Source organism: Cariama cristata, unplaced genomic scaffold (assembly GCF_000690535.1).
Source record: "Cariama cristata isolate BGI_N322 unplaced genomic scaffold, ASM69053v1 scaffold153, whole genome shotgun sequence".
NCBI classification, from domain to species: Eukaryota; Metazoa; Chordata; class Aves; order Cariamiformes; family Cariamidae; genus Cariama; species Cariama cristata.
Window position 1 is genome coordinate 13,251 of NW_009609909.1, and position 20,963 is coordinate 34,213.

General features: G+C 39.0%; 1 protein-coding gene across 1 annotated transcript in view; it reads left to right on the plus strand.

Moving 5' to 3' along the window:
- RANBP2 (RAN binding protein 2) overlaps nucleotides 1-20,129 on the plus strand; it is a 31,156-nt gene extending 11,027 nt beyond the window's left edge. Inside the window, exons 18-29 of the mRNA XM_009697669.1 lie at nucleotides 142-239; nucleotides 3,178-3,311; nucleotides 3,375-5,452; nucleotides 10,926-11,093; nucleotides 12,491-12,580; nucleotides 13,494-13,687; nucleotides 14,208-14,433; nucleotides 14,964-15,062; nucleotides 15,234-15,376; nucleotides 16,997-17,270; nucleotides 17,414-17,748; nucleotides 19,556-20,129. Coding sequence (XP_009695971.1) covers nucleotides 142-239; nucleotides 3,178-3,311; nucleotides 3,375-5,452; nucleotides 10,926-11,093; nucleotides 12,491-12,580; nucleotides 13,494-13,687; nucleotides 14,208-14,433; nucleotides 14,964-15,062; nucleotides 15,234-15,376; nucleotides 16,997-17,270; nucleotides 17,414-17,748; nucleotides 19,556-19,861 — 4,145 coding nt within the window. The 3' untranslated portion in view covers nucleotides 19,862-20,129. The remainder of the gene's footprint in view (nucleotides 1-141; nucleotides 240-3,177; nucleotides 3,312-3,374; nucleotides 5,453-10,925; nucleotides 11,094-12,490; nucleotides 12,581-13,493; nucleotides 13,688-14,207; nucleotides 14,434-14,963; nucleotides 15,063-15,233; nucleotides 15,377-16,996; nucleotides 17,271-17,413; nucleotides 17,749-19,555) is intronic.
- Nucleotides 20,130-20,963: the final 834 nt, after the last annotated feature.

Sequence of the window (20,963 nt, forward strand, 5' to 3'; positions counted from 1 at the left end):
TATCTAAATGCTTGGCTAAACTAAGACTGACTTCTGAAAACAATGCAGAAATGTTTTAATGATTGACAATGTACTGGGGAGAGTCCATTCAAAACAACAACAGAATCAAGTATAAACTATTTTCCTGCTGTGCCTTTTTAGTTGCTACCACTGGCCCATCTGTTTACTACAGCCAGTCACCTGCATATAACTCTCAGTATCTTCTCAGAACGGCTGCAACCAGTGTAACACCAACGAAGGTGAGAACACGTCTATCCACTTAAGCTACTTCCAATGATGTACTGAAAATTATTGCTTTTGATTCTATATGTAGGTGGATGTAATTGCAGTTCCTTGTATAGTATTTGGTAAACTTGGACTGCTAGGGATAAACTGATAATTTATCTTTCTGCCTAATTTTTGGGATGTGGTGTTTGGGAGGAAAAGACAGCAAAATATGTCTGTAATATGCTGGTACATATCCCCTACAGGGTATGTATGATAGCACTTAATTTTTCCCCCCACAAAGTAGTATGGTAAAAGAGAATGGGGTTTTCAAGGCTTTTTTCGAAGACAGAAAAAACAACAGCAATAAAAACAAACAAAGCAAAACAAACAAACAAAACCCATAAACAAGTTAAAAAACAAAACCAAAAAAACCCCACCCACCATTCATCTTGTGTCCCTTTTTCAGTGCTTGTTTTCAGATGCTCTTCAAGGTTTAAACTAAGTTAAAATCAGTTTAGATTTAAACTCATATGAAAGTATGCCCTTCTTTTAAAAGTACATGTTATGTGGGCTTCAGCACAGTAAGACTTTGTCCTCTGTTACCATACTAAGCAAAGCAATTGTTTTCTGCTTTTTCTTTAGGCTCCTGTCTATGGCATGAACCGACTTGCACCTCAGCAACATATATATGCTTATCAACAACCGATGCATACACCACCTCTGCAAAACACTTCTGCTTGTATGTTTTCCCAAGATATATATGGCACACCTCTGCGTTTTGATTCTCCTGGTACTGGACTCATTTCTCCTCGTGCGAGTGATGAGTATTACAATTACAGCGTTCCACAGGCAAGTACAAATCCACCATTGCCTAAACCAGGCTATTTCACAAAGCGTTCAGTCGCGCCACCAACTTTAAAGCCTGCAGAATCAAAAGTAATAGAATTTCCAAAATCTAAATTTCGACAGCCAGGAGCAGCAGAAGGATCAAAAACACCTCTGCCAACACCAGCACAGTCGAGCCAGCCAACAACTTTTAAATTCAACACTAACTTCAAGTCTGATGATGGAGACTTTACCTTTTCTTCTCTTCAAGTTGCAGCACAGCCTCCTAATGCGGGTTTTAATAGCAGCGAAAGCCTCTTGGGTCTTCTGACATCTGATACACCTTTACAGGATGATCGATGCATCGAACAAAAAACAGTTAACGATCACACAAACAGTCAAAGAAATAGCTTCAATTTTGACAATAAACATAATCCAGACATCTCTTTTAGAGAAGACGTGGGACAAAATGCACACAAAAGCGTGGATTTTGAGAAGAGCGATATGGTTAGTGTCCAAGAACCAAGCGAGCTTGTACTTACGACTTCAAATTCAGATTTGGCCAATAGAAATCACGAAATAGAGGGAGGAAGCACCCATGGTGAAGATGAGGATGATGATGGTCCTCATTTTGATCCTGTGGTGCCACTTCCTGACAAGATTGAAGTGAAGACGGGTGAGGAAGATGAAGAAGAATTCTTCTGCAACAGAGCCAAGCTCTTTCGTTTTGATGCAGAATCTAAAGAATGGAAAGAAAGGGGTATTGGAAATGTGAAAATACTGAAACATAAAGTATCTGGCAAATTTCGTCTGTTAATGAGGCGGGACCAAGTGCTGAAGATCTGTGCAAATCACTACATAAATACTGATATGAAATTAACTCTGAATGCTGGATCAGACAAGTCATTTGTATGGCTTGCTTTGGATTATGCAGATGAGTTGCCAAAACCAGAACAGCTTGCAATTAGATTTAAAACACCTGAGGAAGCAATGCTTTTCAAAAGTAAGTTTGAGGAGTCACAGAATATTCTGAAAACCTTGGGATCAAACGTTGACACATCTGTGACTCAGAGTAGTGGGACTGCAAGTGAAACAACAAATCAGGACTTCAAGGAGCCTAGCAGATCTGTTTCTGGGACCCTGAACTTTGGCCTTCAGTTCCCAAAAGATGGGGTGAGCAGTGAATCTGATAGCAAAGGCAGCTTCACAGCTACATCAACATCAACGACGTCTGCGCCTACCACGTTTCCGTTTGGAAAGGAAGCCTTGCAAACCTATTCTGCTGGTGGATTTGGGCAGCATCTCTTGAAGAAGGATCAATGGGAGTGTAAAGTATGTTTAGTTCCAAATGAAGCAACTGCAAACAAATGCGTATCATGTCAAAGTCCGCATCCAGATATGTGGGAAACACATGGTACCCTGTTAACTGGCCCTGCTGCAAATTTCAAAGCCAACGGTAATGCTATGCAGGGCAAATTTGGATCTTCTTTTGCTAAAAAGGAAGGTCAATGGGAATGCAGCGTCTGTTTAGTAAGAAATGAACCCACTGCCTCCAAGTGTGGTGCCTGCCAGAATCCAAACAAAACTAACGCAGCGATATCTGATCAACAAACTTCCTCTAAATCTGGCCAAACAATTGCCCCAAAGGCTATTCAAAATGACTTGGGAGCTGCTTTTTCTAAAAAAGATGATCAGTGGGAGTGCTCTGTATGCCTAGTCCAAAATGAAGCAAAAGATCTGAACTGTTGTTCTTGTCAGAATCCTAACTCTCAAAATCAGCCAAATGTGCCTGTACCTCCTGTTCAGGCATCCACTGCTCCCACGTTTGGTTCCATTGCTGATGCAAGCAAGCCACAGAAAAATGGATTTGAAGGGCTTTTCACTAAAAAAGAAGGGCAGTGGGATTGTAGTACTTGTCTTGTGAGGAATGAGGGTTCTTCATCAGCCTGCATAGCCTGCCAAACACCAAATCCATCTGGTAAGCCTGCTAGTGGTGCTTCATCAACTTCTGCTTTTGGCTTGAAAAGTAAGTTATCTGGACCTGCTGGAGGACAGTTGGGAACAGGCTTTAAGTGTGATTTCTTAGAAAAGGACTTTAAGTTTGGTCTTGCTGAGCAAGGCAAGACGCCATCATTTACATTTCAGATTCCTTCTGATACTGAAGCTAAGTCTGCAAAGGAAGGATTTAGCTTTTCAATGCCAGTGCCTGCAGATGGATTTAAATTTGGGATACAAGAGTCTAGTAAAAGTACCACTAAGAAAGATGGGCCATCCAAAGAGTGTACAACTGACTACTTAAAAAACACTGATGAAAAAGACAAAAAGGAACCACCTTCAGATAGTGGAATTACATTCCAGTTTCAAGAAACGGCAAACAAGGAGAAAGATGATTTTGTTTTTGGGCAAAATAGCAGCACTTTTACTTTTGCTGAGCTTGCAAAAAGTACTCCTGGGGAAGGCTTTCAGTTTGGCAAAAAAGACCCTAACTTCAAAGGCTTTTCAGGTGCAGGTGAAAAACTGTTTTCTTCACAGAATTCTAAAATGGATCAGACAGCGAATACATCTGCTGAGCTTGGTGACAAGGATGATGATGTGTATAAGACAGAGGACAGTGATGATATCCATTTTGAACCTATAGTTCAGATGCCTGAAAAAGTAGAACCATTTACAGGAGAGGAAGATGAGAAGGTGTTATACTGCCAGAGAGTGAAGTTGTTCAGGTTTGATCCAGAAACAAGCCAATGGAAAGAACGTGGGGTGGGCAACCTGAAGATTCTTAAAAATGAAGTAAATGGCAAAGTAAGAATATTAATGCGGCGTGAACAGGTACTGAAGGTGTGTGCAAATCACTGGATAACAACAACAATGAACTTGAAACAGCTGTCTGGCTCAGACAAAGCATGGATGTGGATGGCGAGTGACTTCTCTGATGGTGATGCAAAGTTGGAACATCTGGCAGCAAAATTCAAGACACCAGAGCAGGCTGAGGAGTTCAAACAGAAGTTTGAAGAATGTCAGAGGCTACTGCTAGATATACCACTGCAGACACCCCATAAACTTGTTGATACAGGTAGGACAGCTCAGCTTATACAGAAAGCGGAAGAAATGAAGTGTGGCTTAAAAGATCTCAAAACATTTCTGACGGATGACAAAACTAAACTGTCAGAAGAGGAAAATGTAAACTCTGTTTGTGCCAGTAGTACTTCTGATCTGGTTATAAAGCCACATGCTGAAAGTACTGGGCCTACTCTGGAATGGGATAACTATGACTTGCGTGAAGAAGCGTTGGATGATAGCGTAAGTAGTTCTGTATACGCATCACCTCTTGCAAGCAGCCCCGTAAGGAAAAATCTGTTTAGATTTGGAGAGTCTACCACAGGTTTTAGTTTCAGCTTTAAATCTGCCTTGAGCCCATCCAAATCGCCTGCCAAACAGAACCAAAGTAGAACATCAGTAGGCACAGATGAAGATTCTGATGTTACTCAAGAAGAAGAGAGAGATGGGCAGTACTTTGAACCTGTGGTACCTCTGCCTGATCTCGTGGAAGTGACCAGCGGTGAGGAAAATGAGCAAGTTGTCTTCAGTCACAGAGCTAAGCTCTACAGGTATGATAAAGATGCTAATCAGTGGAAAGAGAGAGGTATTGGGGATATCAAGATACTACAGAACTATGACAACAAACAAGTGCGTATAGTAATGAGAAGGGACCAGGTTCTAAAACTGTGTGCCAATCACAGAATAACACCAGATATGAATATGCAACAAATGAAAGGGTCTGATAGAGCTTGGGTGTGGACTGCATGTGATTTTGCAGATGGGGAAAGGAAAATAGAACTTCTAGCTGTGCGATTCAAGCTGCAAGATGTTGCAGACTCATTTAAGCAAATTTTTGATGAAGCAAAGCATGCCCAAGAGAGAGAGACACTGATAACACCTCTTTCTTCTCGTGCCAATACGCCGAAGGAATCTCCATGTGGTAAAAACGCTGTAGCTGTACTGGAAGAAACTACCAGAGAAAGAACTGACCTCAGCCACGGTGATGATACTTCAGATGTAACTGTAGAGGTCACAGAGGTGTCAAACACTTCTGAAACGCCAACAAAAACAGTAGTTTCTCCTCCAAAGTTTGTATTTGGATCTGAATCTGTCAAGAGCATTTTCAGTAATGAAAAGTCAAAGACATTCACGTTTGGAAATACTTCAGCCACTGGCTCTCTCTTTGGCTTCAGCTTTAATCCTCCCAGAAAGAGTGAAGACCATATTCCAGTGTCTCAGAAGACAGTGCAGAAAGAACTGGAAGTCTCTGAACCACCAAAAAGTTTTAGTGCTCCTCAGAAGCCTCTAGACAGCAAGGTAGACAACTTGCCTGCTTCAACACAAGATGGACCCTCTAACTTCTCATTTAGAATTCTGGAAAAAGGTGAGTGTCAATTGAACTAATAATTGAATAAATTACACAGCTTATTAAGCAGTCATCTCTATGCTATTCAGTATTCTTTGTTGTCTCAATAATATGTGGTTTCCTTCAGTTCTAATGCGCGTAGCCACGTCTCCACAAGTTCTCAAGAGTTTCAACTAAAGGAGTGATTTTTAAATCATAATGTGTGATGCAGGATGGATCAACAAAAGATTAGTGAGAAAGGGGATTTCGGGTAGGAGCTATAACTCTGTGAAGCGCTGTAGCTGAATCTCAGGCTTAAGTGCCTAAAGAAGGACCTGTGGATTCACCTTTTGAGACTTAAATAGGTAATTGGATTGGTAGTGGCTATACCTGGGCCTTTGCTCCGAGTGGTGCAAGGGCGAGAACAGCAAATGTATGCTTCAGCTAAAATTGGAATTATCCCCATGACTGAACAGAGAGGTATTCTAAAACTACTCACTATAAATTTGTTTGGCCTCTGCAATTTCAGATCTGTAGCTTAAATAACGCCAGTTATGAGCCTCTTTTCTTAGCCTGAAAAGAGATCATGTGATTACATCCTCAGTTACACAGTTTCTGACACTGAAAAAGATGCGCTTGCAGAAGTTGTGGCTGCGACGTGGCCACTATAATGTGCTGAAGTGTCTTTGTGAGAAGAATGGGATTTACTAGCATTTCGAAGGCTTCATGTGCTGCTTCCCATCTGTGCAAGACTGTTTAATCAGATGATAGTTTTTAATTTACATACTAGTCTCAGAATTATGAAGATATACTGTCTGTTTACTAACTGAAGTATAATAAAGTGACGTGGCGGAAGATAATAGCTGCAGTCTATTCATGTGGCTTGGATAAGCTTTTGTAGAATTAACAAATGAAATGTCCTACTGTGAAATATGATTATGGAATGCTTCCAGAACATAGATAAGTCTGTTTTACCCTTTTAAAATTCCAGGTAAACACTTAAATACAAACAATTTATTTTTTAGGATTTAATTTTAGCCTTTTTAAATCTAATCCAATGGCCTTTTGGACAAGCACATCTTCCTTGCAACCTGATAGTAAAGGTATTTACATACTGCACTGAATGTGTGATAAAAAAACACTTTAGCAGGCATGGACAGTAACCCAACTGTGGCAAAGCAGTTGGCTCAGTAATCCTTACAACTAACATGCATGCTGAAGAAGAGTACTTAAAATTGCTTGTCTGACTACTGGGTGTGTCCTATTGGAGAATGTCTCTAGCCCGTAGTGTGTTAATATGAGCTAGCACAATGGATGCCCTTGTTTAAGCTTTTGGCTTCTGTTTGCCTTATTTTCTGAGGGTATCTGCCTTGCGCTTCTCTGTCACAGTTTTACTGAACATGGACGCTGGATCTCTAAAATTCCCTTTTTCTAAAGAAATTAAATTCTCCTGTTATTTTTAGAGAATACATCGCTTAGTGCTTGAGATCTTCTACTTCAGTGAAATATGCTTGAAGATCTCAAGACAAGTTATCCAGTAAAACGCTTGAATGTATTTAGTCTCTCTGCTGGAAATGTTTCAGTTTCCGGATTACCAGTATGTTAACTACTGCGCTTGTAAAAACAAGGAGCGCACAGAAATGAGAGAGCCAGCTCCTTAGCTACTGCTTATGTGTATATACTTCATGTATAATATGAAGTCCACCTTAGTTGGTCAGAAAACTTTTGCTGCATAACTGATTTGTTTATGTTTGGAACCTGCAACCCAAACTGTTAGAGCTTACAGTTTTGATTATATGTAGTTCCAAGATGTCACTAATGGTGCTTCTTGTAAGCGTGCTTGCTCTAAGCATGCTTGACTTACATAGTTCAACAGCATTTTAATTTTAAAAAAGCAAATTTTTATTCTGGTCTGCACAAGACAATCTTCTAATGCTGATGTATTACGTTGTTTAAAAATGTCAAAATGTCATTGCAAACACCATTTTCCCAAAACTGTATTTCTAGAGAAGTTGTTCTTATTTGAACACTGAACTCCTGTGTATATGATCTAAAGTCAACTGTTCTGTGTTTTTAGGCATCCCTGTGCATGGAGTTTATTAACAATTCAGGGTTTTTTTCATCATTTGATGTCCCTAATGTGAAGTGATTAAGCGTTCTGCACCAATGCATACATACAAGAACTTTTGCTACCTCAGATGGATCCTGTTTTTTAGATGGGGGGTGTGTGAGACGGGGTGTGTGTAGTTAAAAAAACCAACCGAACAAAATATGCCCTTCTGGTACTTCAAACTGTTCTTCACTTCTACTCTGCTGATAACTAGGATATGTTTATATACTTAGTGATGTATTTACAGTTGGTAATTGTCTTCAATGTAGCTTTTTGGTGGCTTTGTTTTGAGCTCTGACTTAATAGCAAATAACTTTGAGAAGTCCTTTCCAAATTAGGTTTTCAAGCTTACCTGATGCAAATATAATTTGAGGCTTTTTCATGGGGAACGTCTTTCGGGCAGCAGCTTCTGAGTTGTGCTCCTGCAACATTCAAAAGCAATTTAAGCTCAGAGTAGTTCTGCACCTCCATGCAAAAGTACTTAAGTTTTTCTGAGGTCAGGTCATGAGCTTTTTGTAAGTGCTTTATGAGTTTGAATCAAAGTGATGTCAGTTGCATGCTACTGTATTAAGGTTTAAACTCTGGTGCTTTTCTCTTATATCCCGAAGATATTCACAGATACATGCATGATTAAAAAAAAAAAAAATTAGTATTGTGACTAGCTAGATATTTAGGCCTGCCTAGTCTTAATGTCAGTTGAAACAAAAGCAAAAATACAGTACCCCAGTGAAAAGAACTGTTGTGCATGGTATTGTTCTTTATTTTGTTCCTTCCATGTGCTGACGATGTTTTGTGTGGGTTTTTTCGCCTGAGTAGAAAGTTCTATTATCACAAAACCAGCAGTCTTTTAAGAATATGTTGTACCTATGCATGGCTCTTTGTTTTCCTGGCTGCCTGTGAAGATATATTTAAGCTGTTCGCAGCATTTTTGAATAAGAAAAGTTAACTTTCTTGTGGGGAGGATGAGCATAAACTGACTTAAGTGAATCAGTGAACATCTTGCTCAGTCTTAGTATTCTGAGGGCAAATACAGGTTGTAATCTTAGTCATCGTTGTTAAACCCTTTTGTCACTTTGGATATTTGGAATGGTAGGATCTTAATGCAGTGTTGGATAGATCAGTTTCATGGGGAGCTTTACCTATGGATTAATCTGAGGTGACTTAATGTATTTCTCTTATTCAGCTACATTGCACAAAGACTACTGAAAGAAACTGCATGGTGATTCTTTGGGAATGCTGCCTGTTGAATAGGATGGACCGTATCATCTGTTGCCAGGGCTTCTAGCTAACTTTTATACTGCTCTGACTAAAGGAAGGCCACGCTTTTGCCATCTACCTGACTTTGGAAGAAATTTTTTTTTTATTGTTGCAGATACATTTTTGAAAATTCTCTAATCCTAAGGAAAGCTGGGTTTTGCTGTAACGTTTAATGACTGTAAGACTAAATACTGCACACTTAAACCTCTGTGGTGAACTTGGTGCAAATTTAGTCCAATTGAGACATTTGCTTAACTAATCTGAGAGCATAAAGTACATACTAATATGCAGGATACCTGCATATTTTCATAACAAGGTACTAGATGTACTCCTAATTCTTAAATCAGCTAGGGTTAATGAGTTTTTTGCATAAGATTCTGAGGAAAATAGATGAAAACATCTATAGCTTGCTGTTATGATATGAACTTAGAAATTCGCTGTTCAAGAATTTTATCCTGCATTTACTTTATACAGGCTCAGAAGAGCTATTGAGCTCTAAAAAAAGTGAGCATAAAGGATTACTCTATAAGACTGTATGTGCTGGTAATGGGTTTGAGCTACACTCTGGTATATAAATGCCTGAAATGATTAACTTGTAATCAAAGGGACAGTCAACTGGAGCAAAGGTTGGGGAGGGAACACTTTGAAAAAAGCCTTAAATTTGAACTAATACTTTGGATTTTGCTTTAACTCTGCTATTCTTTATATTGCTCTTAATCTACTGGAAGATACTAGAGGGAAAACTACTTTTAAAATAGCAGATTTATTTTAGTGTCAGTTGTGTCAGAGGATCAAGGGGCATTTCTGTAAACATTACACTTCTCTTTGGTCCTTGTCTCCTCTTGCAATGATGAACATCAAATTGCATGAGCAGGAAAATCAGTGTTCCTCAGGAACTGAGTAGTAATCTGGTTCCCTCGCTGAAGATTTGGGTTCCCGCTGACTACATTGTGCCGCAAACTTTACCACATCTTTTCTAATGAAAAGAACAGTGAGCTTTTGATAGCATCCTTCAAATTCTGCTGACTCAAACCCGGAGAATGTTAATAGGCTGACGTACTAAAGCAATCAGATGCTTCTTAGAAACAGCTGATGTGTGGATATTGGCATGCTTATGGAGTAATTCTTATCAATAGTTAACAAATGTTTCTCACATCTTTACCCCCAATCTCCCCCTCTGAAAACAGCACTAAAACCCAACTCAAACAAACAAAACACCAGCCAAACAATACGTAATGCTTAAACTGGTATATCCTTCCTCTTTGCTTCCATTCTCTCATAATCAACTCAAATCTTTGTTTACAAAGCTGTCTGCTTGTACTTATAGCCACATGTTTTTCTGCAGTTTGCTCTAGGCTGTACTTTCAGTTTTAACCTTTGATGATGCAGCATTTTTTCAATACAAGTGGAATAGACAACTTAATGTTGAAAGAGAGAGGAGAAAAGGCTATGTAACAAAATTGATAGTGGTATTTGTCCTTGCTGGAAAAGCTAGTTAAATAGGCTGAAAGCAGTATTTTTTATTGATCAGCAAGGTGGAACTAAAAATTACTTTACTTTTGTAACAATAAAAGTTTCAGCAAAAGCTGTTATGGTAAATTGAGATTAGCTAATGAAAAGCTCAGCTTTCCCGTAGATAGTCTGAAATAAGTTCTATTCAGTTGCGGTTTAATATTTTCTAGAACTTAAAGCACTTTTAAGCAATCCAATAGGACACGTTGCTGTAGACAACTTCACTTTTTCCTTGTTTCAGTCCTGAAGTTTACTTCTCTACCTCTAGATAAAACTGCTGTCCCTCTTCTCCGCAGTCGTATTTTTTTTAACATAAGGACTTAAATAATCCTTGTAACAATATAAAGTTGCAGGCCTGTTTCTGTTCTGAAACTTGAATTCCAGAGGCGATAGAACAGGATGTAGTTGGGTGTGCAGGTTAAAATTTCATAAGTTTTGACAGGATGCTCTGTCTTAGCATGCTGAAACTTTGATTTTTGTTTCCTGTGGATCAGCAGAAAATATGTAGGCTGCAAATGTATTTCTAACTGCCTTAGAATTAATTCAGTTCTGTAATAATGGCAATGTGGGGTTAATGTTATTCCCTGTTCTGAAATTATTCAGTTTTAATGGTTTGTTCAATTTCTGTAAAAGGTGAGAAGACGACGGTGTCAGAAGATAATCTTCCATCTGATGAGGTCGTAATAGTTTACGAGTTAACACCTACCCCTGAACAGCAAGCTCTTGCTGGCTTTCTCAAGCTACCTTCTACATTCTTCTGTTACAAGAATAAGCCTGGATATGTGAGTGACGAGGATGATGGTAAGGAGTGCCAAAGGTGATCTTCATGTTGTCTTTTTGTGGGGAAAGGGTGTAATACGCTGCACTGGGGCGACCCCACCTCAAGCACTGGGTGCAGTTTTCGCCGCCTCAGTGTAAGAAGGACATTGGACTATTGGACTGTGTCCAGGGGAGGACAACCAAGATGGTGAAAGGCCTCGAGGGCCAGACTTAGGAGGAACAGCTGAGGTCAATGAGGCTGAGGGGTGACCTCATCGCAGGTGGGCAGCGGAGGGGGAGGTGCTGATCTCCTCTCTCTGGTCACCAGCGATAGGACCTGAGGAAATGGAGTGAAGCTGTCAAGAGAAGTTCAGGTTGGATGTTAGGAAAAGGTTCTTCACGGAGAGGGTGGTCGGTCACTGGCATAGGCTCCCCGGGGTGGTGGTCACAGCAGCAAGCCTGTCGGAGTTCAGTGAGCATCTGGACGATGCTCTGAGTCGTATGGTTTAGTGTTAGATAGTCCTGCGAGCAGCCAGGAGCTGGATTGGATGACCTTTATGGGTCCCCTCCAACTTGAGATACTCTGTGGTTCTATGAATACTGTCAGAACCATTAGAGACTTGAATATTTTTGACCAATGGGAAATAATCCTGTCACCTTCCTTATGGCCAAAGATGTACATTCAGATCAGATCTTCAAGACAAAATAGTACAATGGAGGCCCAGGAATGACTGAAGGTAACTTGTATTGGGGCCTTACGAGTATTCACACATATTACCAATGCAGTTGGTTAGGTAAGACTGACTAATCGGATATCTGAGCCTAGTTTCATTTGAGCAACAGACTTACTTCCATAACTCTTTTTAGAGACAAATACAAGGCAGTGCTTATGAAAAAGGAACATGCTAACGTTCCCTAAATGCTAGACTAATGGCTTATTTTTCTTCTAAATCAGATTCCTAATGCTAAAACTGGATATACATCAAATCTTACTGCATGCAACTAAATTACTCTTAATTTATTCAGCAGCAAACATGTTAAATGGAACTTCTGAGGCATTGTATTCAACAGAAATAGGGAGAAGACAAGCACTTTCCCACAAATACCTGAGCTTGCTAGTTTTTTATATAAAAGATCTTCAGTATTCCCAATTCTGTTTAGTGGTACTCTTAACAAGATTACTCAATAAGAAATGTGTTTTCTGAAAACGAAACCTGTGCCATCTGTCTGTAACAATCAAGGCTGAGAAAAATGTTGATAGCACACTGAAGCACACCTATGCAGAACAGGAAGTGAAAGCTTACTTGCTGACCTGTGGAACTCTTAAAACATAAGCAAAAATTGTGCATGCTTGCTAGGCTTGTGAGTCGGAAGGGCTTAGCAGACTTCTCTGTATTCAGAGGATGCCTGAGAACTTACGCTTGTTTCCTGTATTTAAGATGAAGACTATGAAACAGCTGTCAAGAAACTTAATGGAAGACTGTATCCCAGTGATTCAGAAGAGAAGAAACTGCAAGATCCTGTAAAAGGTATGTCTTAAGAAATTTTCAGTATTGTGTTTTATATACTGAAACATAAGCTCTAAATCCAAAGGACACTTGGGCACTGAGTTTAATTTTATGTTTCCTGAGATAGTTTTTAGAAGCAGTGATGCTAGGAACGGAAAAGCTGCATCTCAAAATACAGCTTTAAGCTCAGTATGTTGGAACTGTTAGTTAGCAGTAAAGTGGTACCCAGATGAGAAGTGTACATTTCAGGTGGCTGCTAAACAAGAACATCAAAGTGTCATCCTACCTTGAGCCCTCCTTCTGAATATGAAGAGTGCAGCTTGGCATGATATTGTACAAGACAAAAGTTGTCTACATCTGTGAAAACTTAAATTTATCTGCAGAAGTAGCAAGTAAAATTTATGAGTTAATATTGTTCAATTAAAAGATGCTTGGTCTTTATACTAAAAGTACAGGTGTAGCAGATTGAATTTGCTGCTTATGTTTATGTCTACTTTGGCTGTGCATCAGACTTCAGTGTTGCATAACTGAAAATCTGGGTAGATACTTCTAGAAGTGAAGTTCAGGGTTTTTTGAGGATATGTGCTAGAAAGAGGTGGTATATATTGAGCCATCTGAAATATAAGCAAATGTTGAAGCAAGCTATTAGTAGGGGCAGCTGCAAAGATTGAGCTCTTCATCTTCATTCATTCCCTGATAGCAATAGAAAACCAAGTATGATGAATTTTCAATTCCAGCCACCCTGAGTGGAGTTAAGTAAGTTAGTCTTCACTTCCACTGTTTAAACAATAATGCTATTTGAAAATCTCTTGAAGTCTTACTTCAAGTTGCTCCGGCTGTCACGAGGTTATTTTATAATGTAGGTGCCAAAAATAACTTCAGTATTTAGCTGCCTTCCCAGCTGTTTTCCACTAATTTTTATTCTTTGCAGTAGGCATCACAGGAAAAAGTGAATTCAGCAATGAAACAGAATGTGCTACTACTTTGGAAAAGAAACCAGCTCCTGAGGAGAAGGCTAAAGCAGAAACTCTGCAGGTTCCTTCTACATCTGTCTGTAGTGTCAGCAGTGATACTGAGGATGATAGTCCAGAAAACTTTCAGACAGAAGTTAAAATTCAAGAAATGAAAGTAAGAACTAAACCTTTACTAAACTTTTTGTCATAAAACTCGTACAATTACTTCATATACATGTGAGACTTTACATAGTTTGCACCTTGTAAGAACTAAAACATCCAGTAGAGAAAAATTATTTGACTCTATGGCTGTGCCTTAAGTCTTTGCCAACACTGAAACGGAAGCTTAGATCTTAAGTTCCTTGGGAAGAGAAAGGAGGTGCAGCTGTTGTCATAAAGTATAAATGGCTTTGGCTTCTAAAATCACTCTAATGTGTATATATAAGGACTAATTGATTTCAGGAATTAATAGTATTTTTTTGAACTCATACTGCTTCAAAGATATTTCAGTCTCTTGTCAAGTTAATGTCCTTGTGTGTTAAGTGTAATGACAAACTTCAGAAACCTTACAATAACAATTTTTCTTGGTGTCCTTTGTTTCAAAAATGACTGTTGTTAATCTCCTGAGGAGGTGGTTTGAATACTAGGCTCTTCTAGTTTATTTGCTTATTATTTTACTTTTTTATTAATCTCAGGAGAATGAGGTTACAAGCTCAACTGACTTAGTCTGTACAAGTAAGGAAGAAGTACCTACTCCAACTAGTGAGGTGACAGTATTTGTTGAGTCAGCTAGCAACAATGAAGAACCAAATTCCACCACGGAAACTGTGCAGGTATCTCAGACTTCATCAGAAGCTGATGACAAACCTGTAGATTTGTCAACTAAAAAAAGTGATTCTGACTGTTCAGAGTCAACACAAGGTAAGGTCAAGAGGGTGTTCTGGGTTTTTTTTGTAGGAACCTAAGTATGCTTTTGTGTAGATTAGTTTATCTAATGTAGTTGCTGCGTTGGAGAGAAGTAGTACCAATACTGAGTTAGAAGTATGAGTACCAATCTAGTAAAAATGTGGCTGGGCACTAAAATAATTTGATATATCAAATTCTGGTGTGTTCAAATGGCACTACAACAGAGCAATGCTAGTGTCCGTTGCATAATTTATAAATGATGCACTTTCAGTTTACTGTTAAATACCATATGAATGCTTTTTGGAATTCTGTGGATCTGCACAGAAGTAGCATGCTGAAACTATCTCGTATGGTCTTGAGCCTTTTTTTAAACCATAATAAATGACTGTCATTATGACAAGTGTCACGCAAACTTTTAATTTGTTGGAAGATAAAAATACCGTAGAGACTTCTCCAGTTTATTCTTGTGAGTACATAACATTTAAATGCATTTTCTTTAAGGAAGGCAGAGAAAAACCTTTGACTTTCCTCTCTTTTTTTGATAGAAAACAGAACCATCTCACTCGGTTTCGGCAATACTGCAGGCTTGTCATTTGCGGATCTGGCTTCCAAAAACTCTGGAGACTTTGCTTTTGGCTCAAAAGGTGGGTTAGACTAGTCCCTGAGACAGACACTCAGCTGGACTCCCGCCTCATACAATATACCTTTTGTGCACCAAATCTCTACTGACCGATCAGTTAACAAGAGTTTTTCGTAAGTTTTTGTCAGGAAGAAAGAACTACACAAAATCTAAAATATAACTCTTGTAATTGTAGATAAAAACTTCAAATGGGCAAATACAGGAGCAGCTGTGTTTGGAGAGACAACCCATAAAGCAGATGAAGATGAAGGTGGTAGTGATGATGAGGTGGTACATAGTGATGATATCCACTTTGAGCCAATTGTGTCCTTACCAGAGGTAAGGTGACTACTGGAATATAAAACAACATTAAGATAAGTATGTCTGCTAACACAGCCAGCGTTTAAAAAATGCTTTGCTTAACCAACTTTGCTTTCTGTGTTTTGGGCTTTGTTCTATATTTCTTGCACTGCCTACGTAGAAACACCTGCCATTTTAATCCTAGTACAGCTTAGCACTCGGGAAGTGCCTGGTGCATCAATTAAAATCTTCAACATTTTTTCATTATACCTTGACTGAGTGTTGATCAGTATGCAAATTTGTACACATAACTTGTAAAAGCTAAAACTGATTCGTTTTAGCACAGTTGAAAACCAAGGGGGACGCTGAATAACTGTTAGTGTTAATACAGCTCGGCAGTGGCTTTGTATCAGTGACTTGGAGATTCAGATCTGTGAAAGCCATGCCAAGGTAAAATTTTTACTCTAAGCTAGGCAAGAGATTTCTGGAATCGATAAGCAATAAAGATGTGGTACGGTTAACCTCACCTGAAGGCTAAGGGAACGAACTTTGTTAGTTTGAAAATAAATTGTTTTTCAAGAAGTAGGAGAACCTTTGACTTTGAAGGTAGCCTTATAACTTTCTGAGTGAGGCTTCTCACAGTTGTTCATGTCTTGATTTGGTATTTAGCTGTAGTGAGCCTAATAACATCAGAAAAGTTTGAAATGGGTCTATCATCTGGCTTTCCTATAATAATATAATTATAGATTAGTATAATTATTAAGCAGGAGAGGTAGAGCACAAATAAGCAGTATGCAGTGTCCTTTAATTTGAACAGCAAATCTGATGTAGTTCATAACATTCCTTCAACTGCCGTCTTCAAAATTTGGGATGCCTTTGCTCATCTGTGTGTCACATTGACTTCTGTGATTTTCTTTCTTCCCTTACTTGCTGCTTCTCTTCTTCAGTCCCATTTCTCCCTCCACAAAGAGTTGTTTGTCATGCGTTTCTCCAGTTCTCTCAAGTGTTTCCTCATCTTTGGAAGATGTCTTAACTAAAGGAGGTTAGAGACCAGTAATACGCATACATAAAGTGAGGAGGAGATATGGCTGTCAGGCCTCAGTTTGTTACACTCATACACTCAGTTGGTGTTTATTTTGTTCAAATGCAAATATCCAGTTCTGTAACAATGTTCAAAAGGTAATGCTTGGAATGGTAATAGTACTATATCCTCACGTCTCAGTGTGCACATGATTCAGCAAACCTGAAACTTTCCTGGGAAACTTGCCAGAATGCATGATTGATTATTTTTTTCTTAAAAAAACAAACAAACCTAACACAACAAAACCCACCAAAACCCCAACCAAACAGAAAACCCACTACTAAAGCAAAAACCAACAAATGCCCACCGAGACCATAATGCAGCATGGTGACATAGTATTGCAGTGCTATAATTAATCTCAAGTAGTGGAATTTATTGAGCTTTTAAATTCTGAAAAGGCTAGATGTTTTACTTATTTTGGTGTAGGCTGAATATGGTGTTGGAGAAAGGAACATATTGAATAATTTTCCATTGTAATAATGTCAGAATCATCATAAGTGTATGTAATACCATTTAATATTGTTGGTGACAGCAGCTCTCTGGGAAATCACAGCTACTCTACTGTGCTGTTTTTGTAGGTGGAGGTAAAATCTGGAGAAGAAGATGAAGAAATTCTTTTCAAAGAGAGGGCAAAACTTTATAGATGGGACAGGGATGCTGTTCAGTGGAAGGAGCGTGGTGTTGGAGAGATAAAGATCCTCTTCCATACACAGAAGAAATACTATAGAGTCCTAATGAGAAGAGACCAAGTTCTTAAAGTCTGTGCAAACCACGTCATCACCAAAGAAATGAACTTAGTGCCCTCTGATACATCAAACAATGCTTTAATTTGGACAGCCACAGATTACGCTGGTGAGTGTTTTTGAGGTGGTTTTTGTTTTTTTCTAGGTGGTCTGTAGTTTCTGTGGCTTTGTTTTTTCCTGCAGATTATATAAGACGAAAGCTATTTCTGACTATACTGAACTAAAGAAACCTGTTCTCGGATTTATTTTCAGATGGTGAAGTAAAAATAGAGCAACTTGCAGTCAGATTTAAAAGCCAGGAAATGGCTAATGCTTTCAAGAAGAGGTTTGAAGAATGCCAGCTGAGCTTGTCAGAACTACAAAAGGGACACTTATCTCTGGCAGCAGGACTGTCAAAGGACACCAATCCCATTGTGTATTTTGAAGTTTCTGCTGATGATGAACCTTTAGGACACATTACCATGGAGCTGTTCTCAAATATCGTCCCTCGAACTGCTGAAAATTTCAGGGCCCTGTGCACAGGAGAGAAAGGATTTGGATTCAAGAACTCCAGCTTTCACAGAATAGTCACTGACTTTGTGTGTCAGGTAAGCATAACAGGGTGACTCTTCATTGAGAGAATGAGATGCATCTTGACTAACGATGACACTTCAAAAAATCACTTATACAAGATAGCATGTTCTTGTTGGAAGCATGAATCCAGTGCACAAGATCCTTTCATCTGCCCTTGCCCTACAAGGAGATGCGAGATGGTGCAAGCAGCATGTGCTGCCCTAAGCCAAATGCTTTTTACCTGTGTCTGCCAGCTGCCTGATGCTTTGGTGTTACGTAGTGCTGCAATGTTAGTGTGGAAGAAAAAACGTAGATAGAGATCTCTCCCCTTACAATGGACAAGGGGCCTATTGCTGAGCAGGAACACCAAGGAAAGTAGGAGTTCCCAAAGCTACCATTCAGCCTTCTCTCTCTACAGAGAGGAACTTCTATATGCTCACCTGCTAAGAACACTTACTTTCCAGGCTTCTCTTGCATTTTAAAGTACACTTTGTATTTCAGATAATGTGCACTTTAAAACTGATATTCCAAATATTTTAGATGCTCAAGTTTCCATCTAAAAGAAATCTTCTAGATCTCTCTATCACGCAGTGGCGTGTTCCTTAAAATATGCAAATTTTTCACCAAGGGTATCAGCCTGCAGCGCATCTGAACCCCCACGTAGGCAGTGTTGGCTTCAAACCTCTGGGTGCATTCTGTAGCACTAGCAAGTTCTTCATAAATGCTGAAGGCTTAGGTGATCAGTCATAGTTCAGACCTTTCCTTTCCTAAAATTCTCGTTAATAATTCAGTGAGTTTTAGTGACACATAACAGGCAGAATGAACCAACTTCCTTGCATGCTACGCTAATGTTGCTGCATGTCACTATGTCCCTGAAGACAAGGCATGACCTCCTACAAATTTAGAAGTAGACAGTAATACGTGAATGGCTTGTCATCAGAATAAAAAATTCTCCAGTCCCTTGATTCAGTATCACCTGTGTCTGAAGTATGCCCTTTATGGCTCTTCTGTTAAAACCTTGTGCCTTTCTGATACAGAAAGCAGCATTGCTCATTTAGGGTTTAACCTTGTCTCAGGGTGTCCCACATCCTATAAGGAGCAGACTTTCTTTGAAAACAATTAACCGCACCATGTATACCCTGACAAAAAGTGAGCTTTTATCACATGAAATTAGTATAGTCTTAAGTTTGCTCTGCTTTGCCTAAACTTTCTCCAGGTAGAGTGAGAAGATTTAAAATGAGAATTAAGGCTTTCCTTCAAAGATACTGTAAACTATACCATCACATTTATGTGTATAGTCAAATAATTGGGAGCTAGAAGCTTGCTGACTTGCAGAAAGATGAAAGGCACTGCTCACTAGCAGTAGCTGCTGTTCTGAACAAGCGGTAATGTGGCAAAAGCTGCTGCCTGCACAGAAACAAGAAATTACTGGTCACTGGTAGCTTAACCTTTTTTAGATGATCAATTCTGTGCCTGCAGGGACTAAGCAAGGACAGGCCTTCAGTGAGATGACGCAGGTCCCAGTTATAAGGGCCAAGTGATGCAGGAAGCAGGCAGTGGGAAAGACAGGCCTAGAGGAGTGCTTAGCATGTGGAGCAGGAAGATAAATTGCTGTGTTCAGAATAAACAAGGGATAAACTTCCCAGTACTGCTTCCATTACCATGAACAAAGCTGCTGAAACTGGGAAGCCTTATATCGAAGTAAATATGGTACTTGAAAAACTCATTCTTAGTTTTCACCAAAGCAAAGTCTTTACTGTTAAAAATGAATATAATTGTGCAGTTGGTTTGTGTTTGGGACTTGTAAGTTAATGCTGTGCCCTCCCCCCTTTTTTTTTTAAGGGAGGTGATATAACTAACCATGATGGAACAGGTGGACGGTCGATTTATGGAACAGCATTTGAAGATGAGAATTTTGAAGTGAAACACACTGGCCCTGGATTGTTGTCAATGGCAAATAAGGGCAGGGATACGAATAATTCTCAGTTCTTCATAACGCTCAAAAAAGCAGAACACTTGGACTTCAAGCATGTGGTATTTGGGTTTGTGAAAGATGGAATGGATGTCGTGAAAAAGATTGAATCCTTTGGTTCTCCTAAAGGGCTAGTAAATGGAAGAATTGTCATTACAGACTGTGGGCAAATATAGAATTAGAGTATGCAGATGTTCCAGTAGTATAAATCCATATTTAGATGTTATTGATTAATTATTTCAACTTCTTAAAATGGACACTTCTGATGTATAAATGTAAAATTACAGCTTATAGGTGGGGTTTTTATGTGTTCTAATTGATTTTTTTTTTTTGCATGTTAAATAAAAGTTCAGACACTGGCATATTTCAGCTGTATTTGTGTTATCCTGACATATTTGTATTAAATGTCAAATTTTAAAAATTAAATCTTAGTCTTGTTAAAATGTCTCTTTTTGTTTGTTTAAAAAAACCCAAACTTGTATAATCTGTTTTCGTAAATCTCTTGTTTTGAATGTGCCTAATTGCTGGTCAGTAAACTGAAGGCCTTTGAAACTTGGCGCTTACTCTCTATGTGCAGAAAGCAAGCTGAGGCAGCCCGTTTGTGCTGTCTGAAGTCTCTGAGTAGCACTTCAGTATTTGTAATAGATGATAGTTCTTAAATGTTTTGATCAAGATTTTGCTAGAGAAGCGTACTAACTTTTTTTGTACAAAGAATATTTCTAAATTACTTAGTTTAGTGAAAAACATTTATTTACATTGGGATTTTACCTGAAATCCTGTAGCATAACTCACTGCTACTGCTATGACATAGCTCTCCCGGCTCTCTTGACAATGTTTATTAGCTCGTTCCTGGGGCAGGCTAACTGAGTAACTGTACCTTACATTCACCAGGATCCTTCTCTCTTAAAATGTTGTCTCTCAATAGTGAATATGCATGAATAAATGTGGGGGTTTTTTAAACTTCTATTCTACAGCTCAGTGCTGGCATTATCAAGGTCTTTTTCAAGGTAATGAATTTGGCATTATGAGCTGTAAATTGGAAATATGTACTTTTTTTTTTTTTTTTTTTTTTTTTTTTAGGACAGTGGGAGTACTTCTTCCCTAAAGCCCCTCTAACGATTTACTCATTTTGGTGTATGATAAGGTGTTGGAGGAACACATAGAATAATTTTCTACTGTAAGTGTACGTAGTGCTATTTAACCGTTAGTGACAGCAGCTCTCTGGGAAATGGCAGGTACGCTACTGCTCTGGTTTTCAGTCATAGCAGGAGCGGGAGG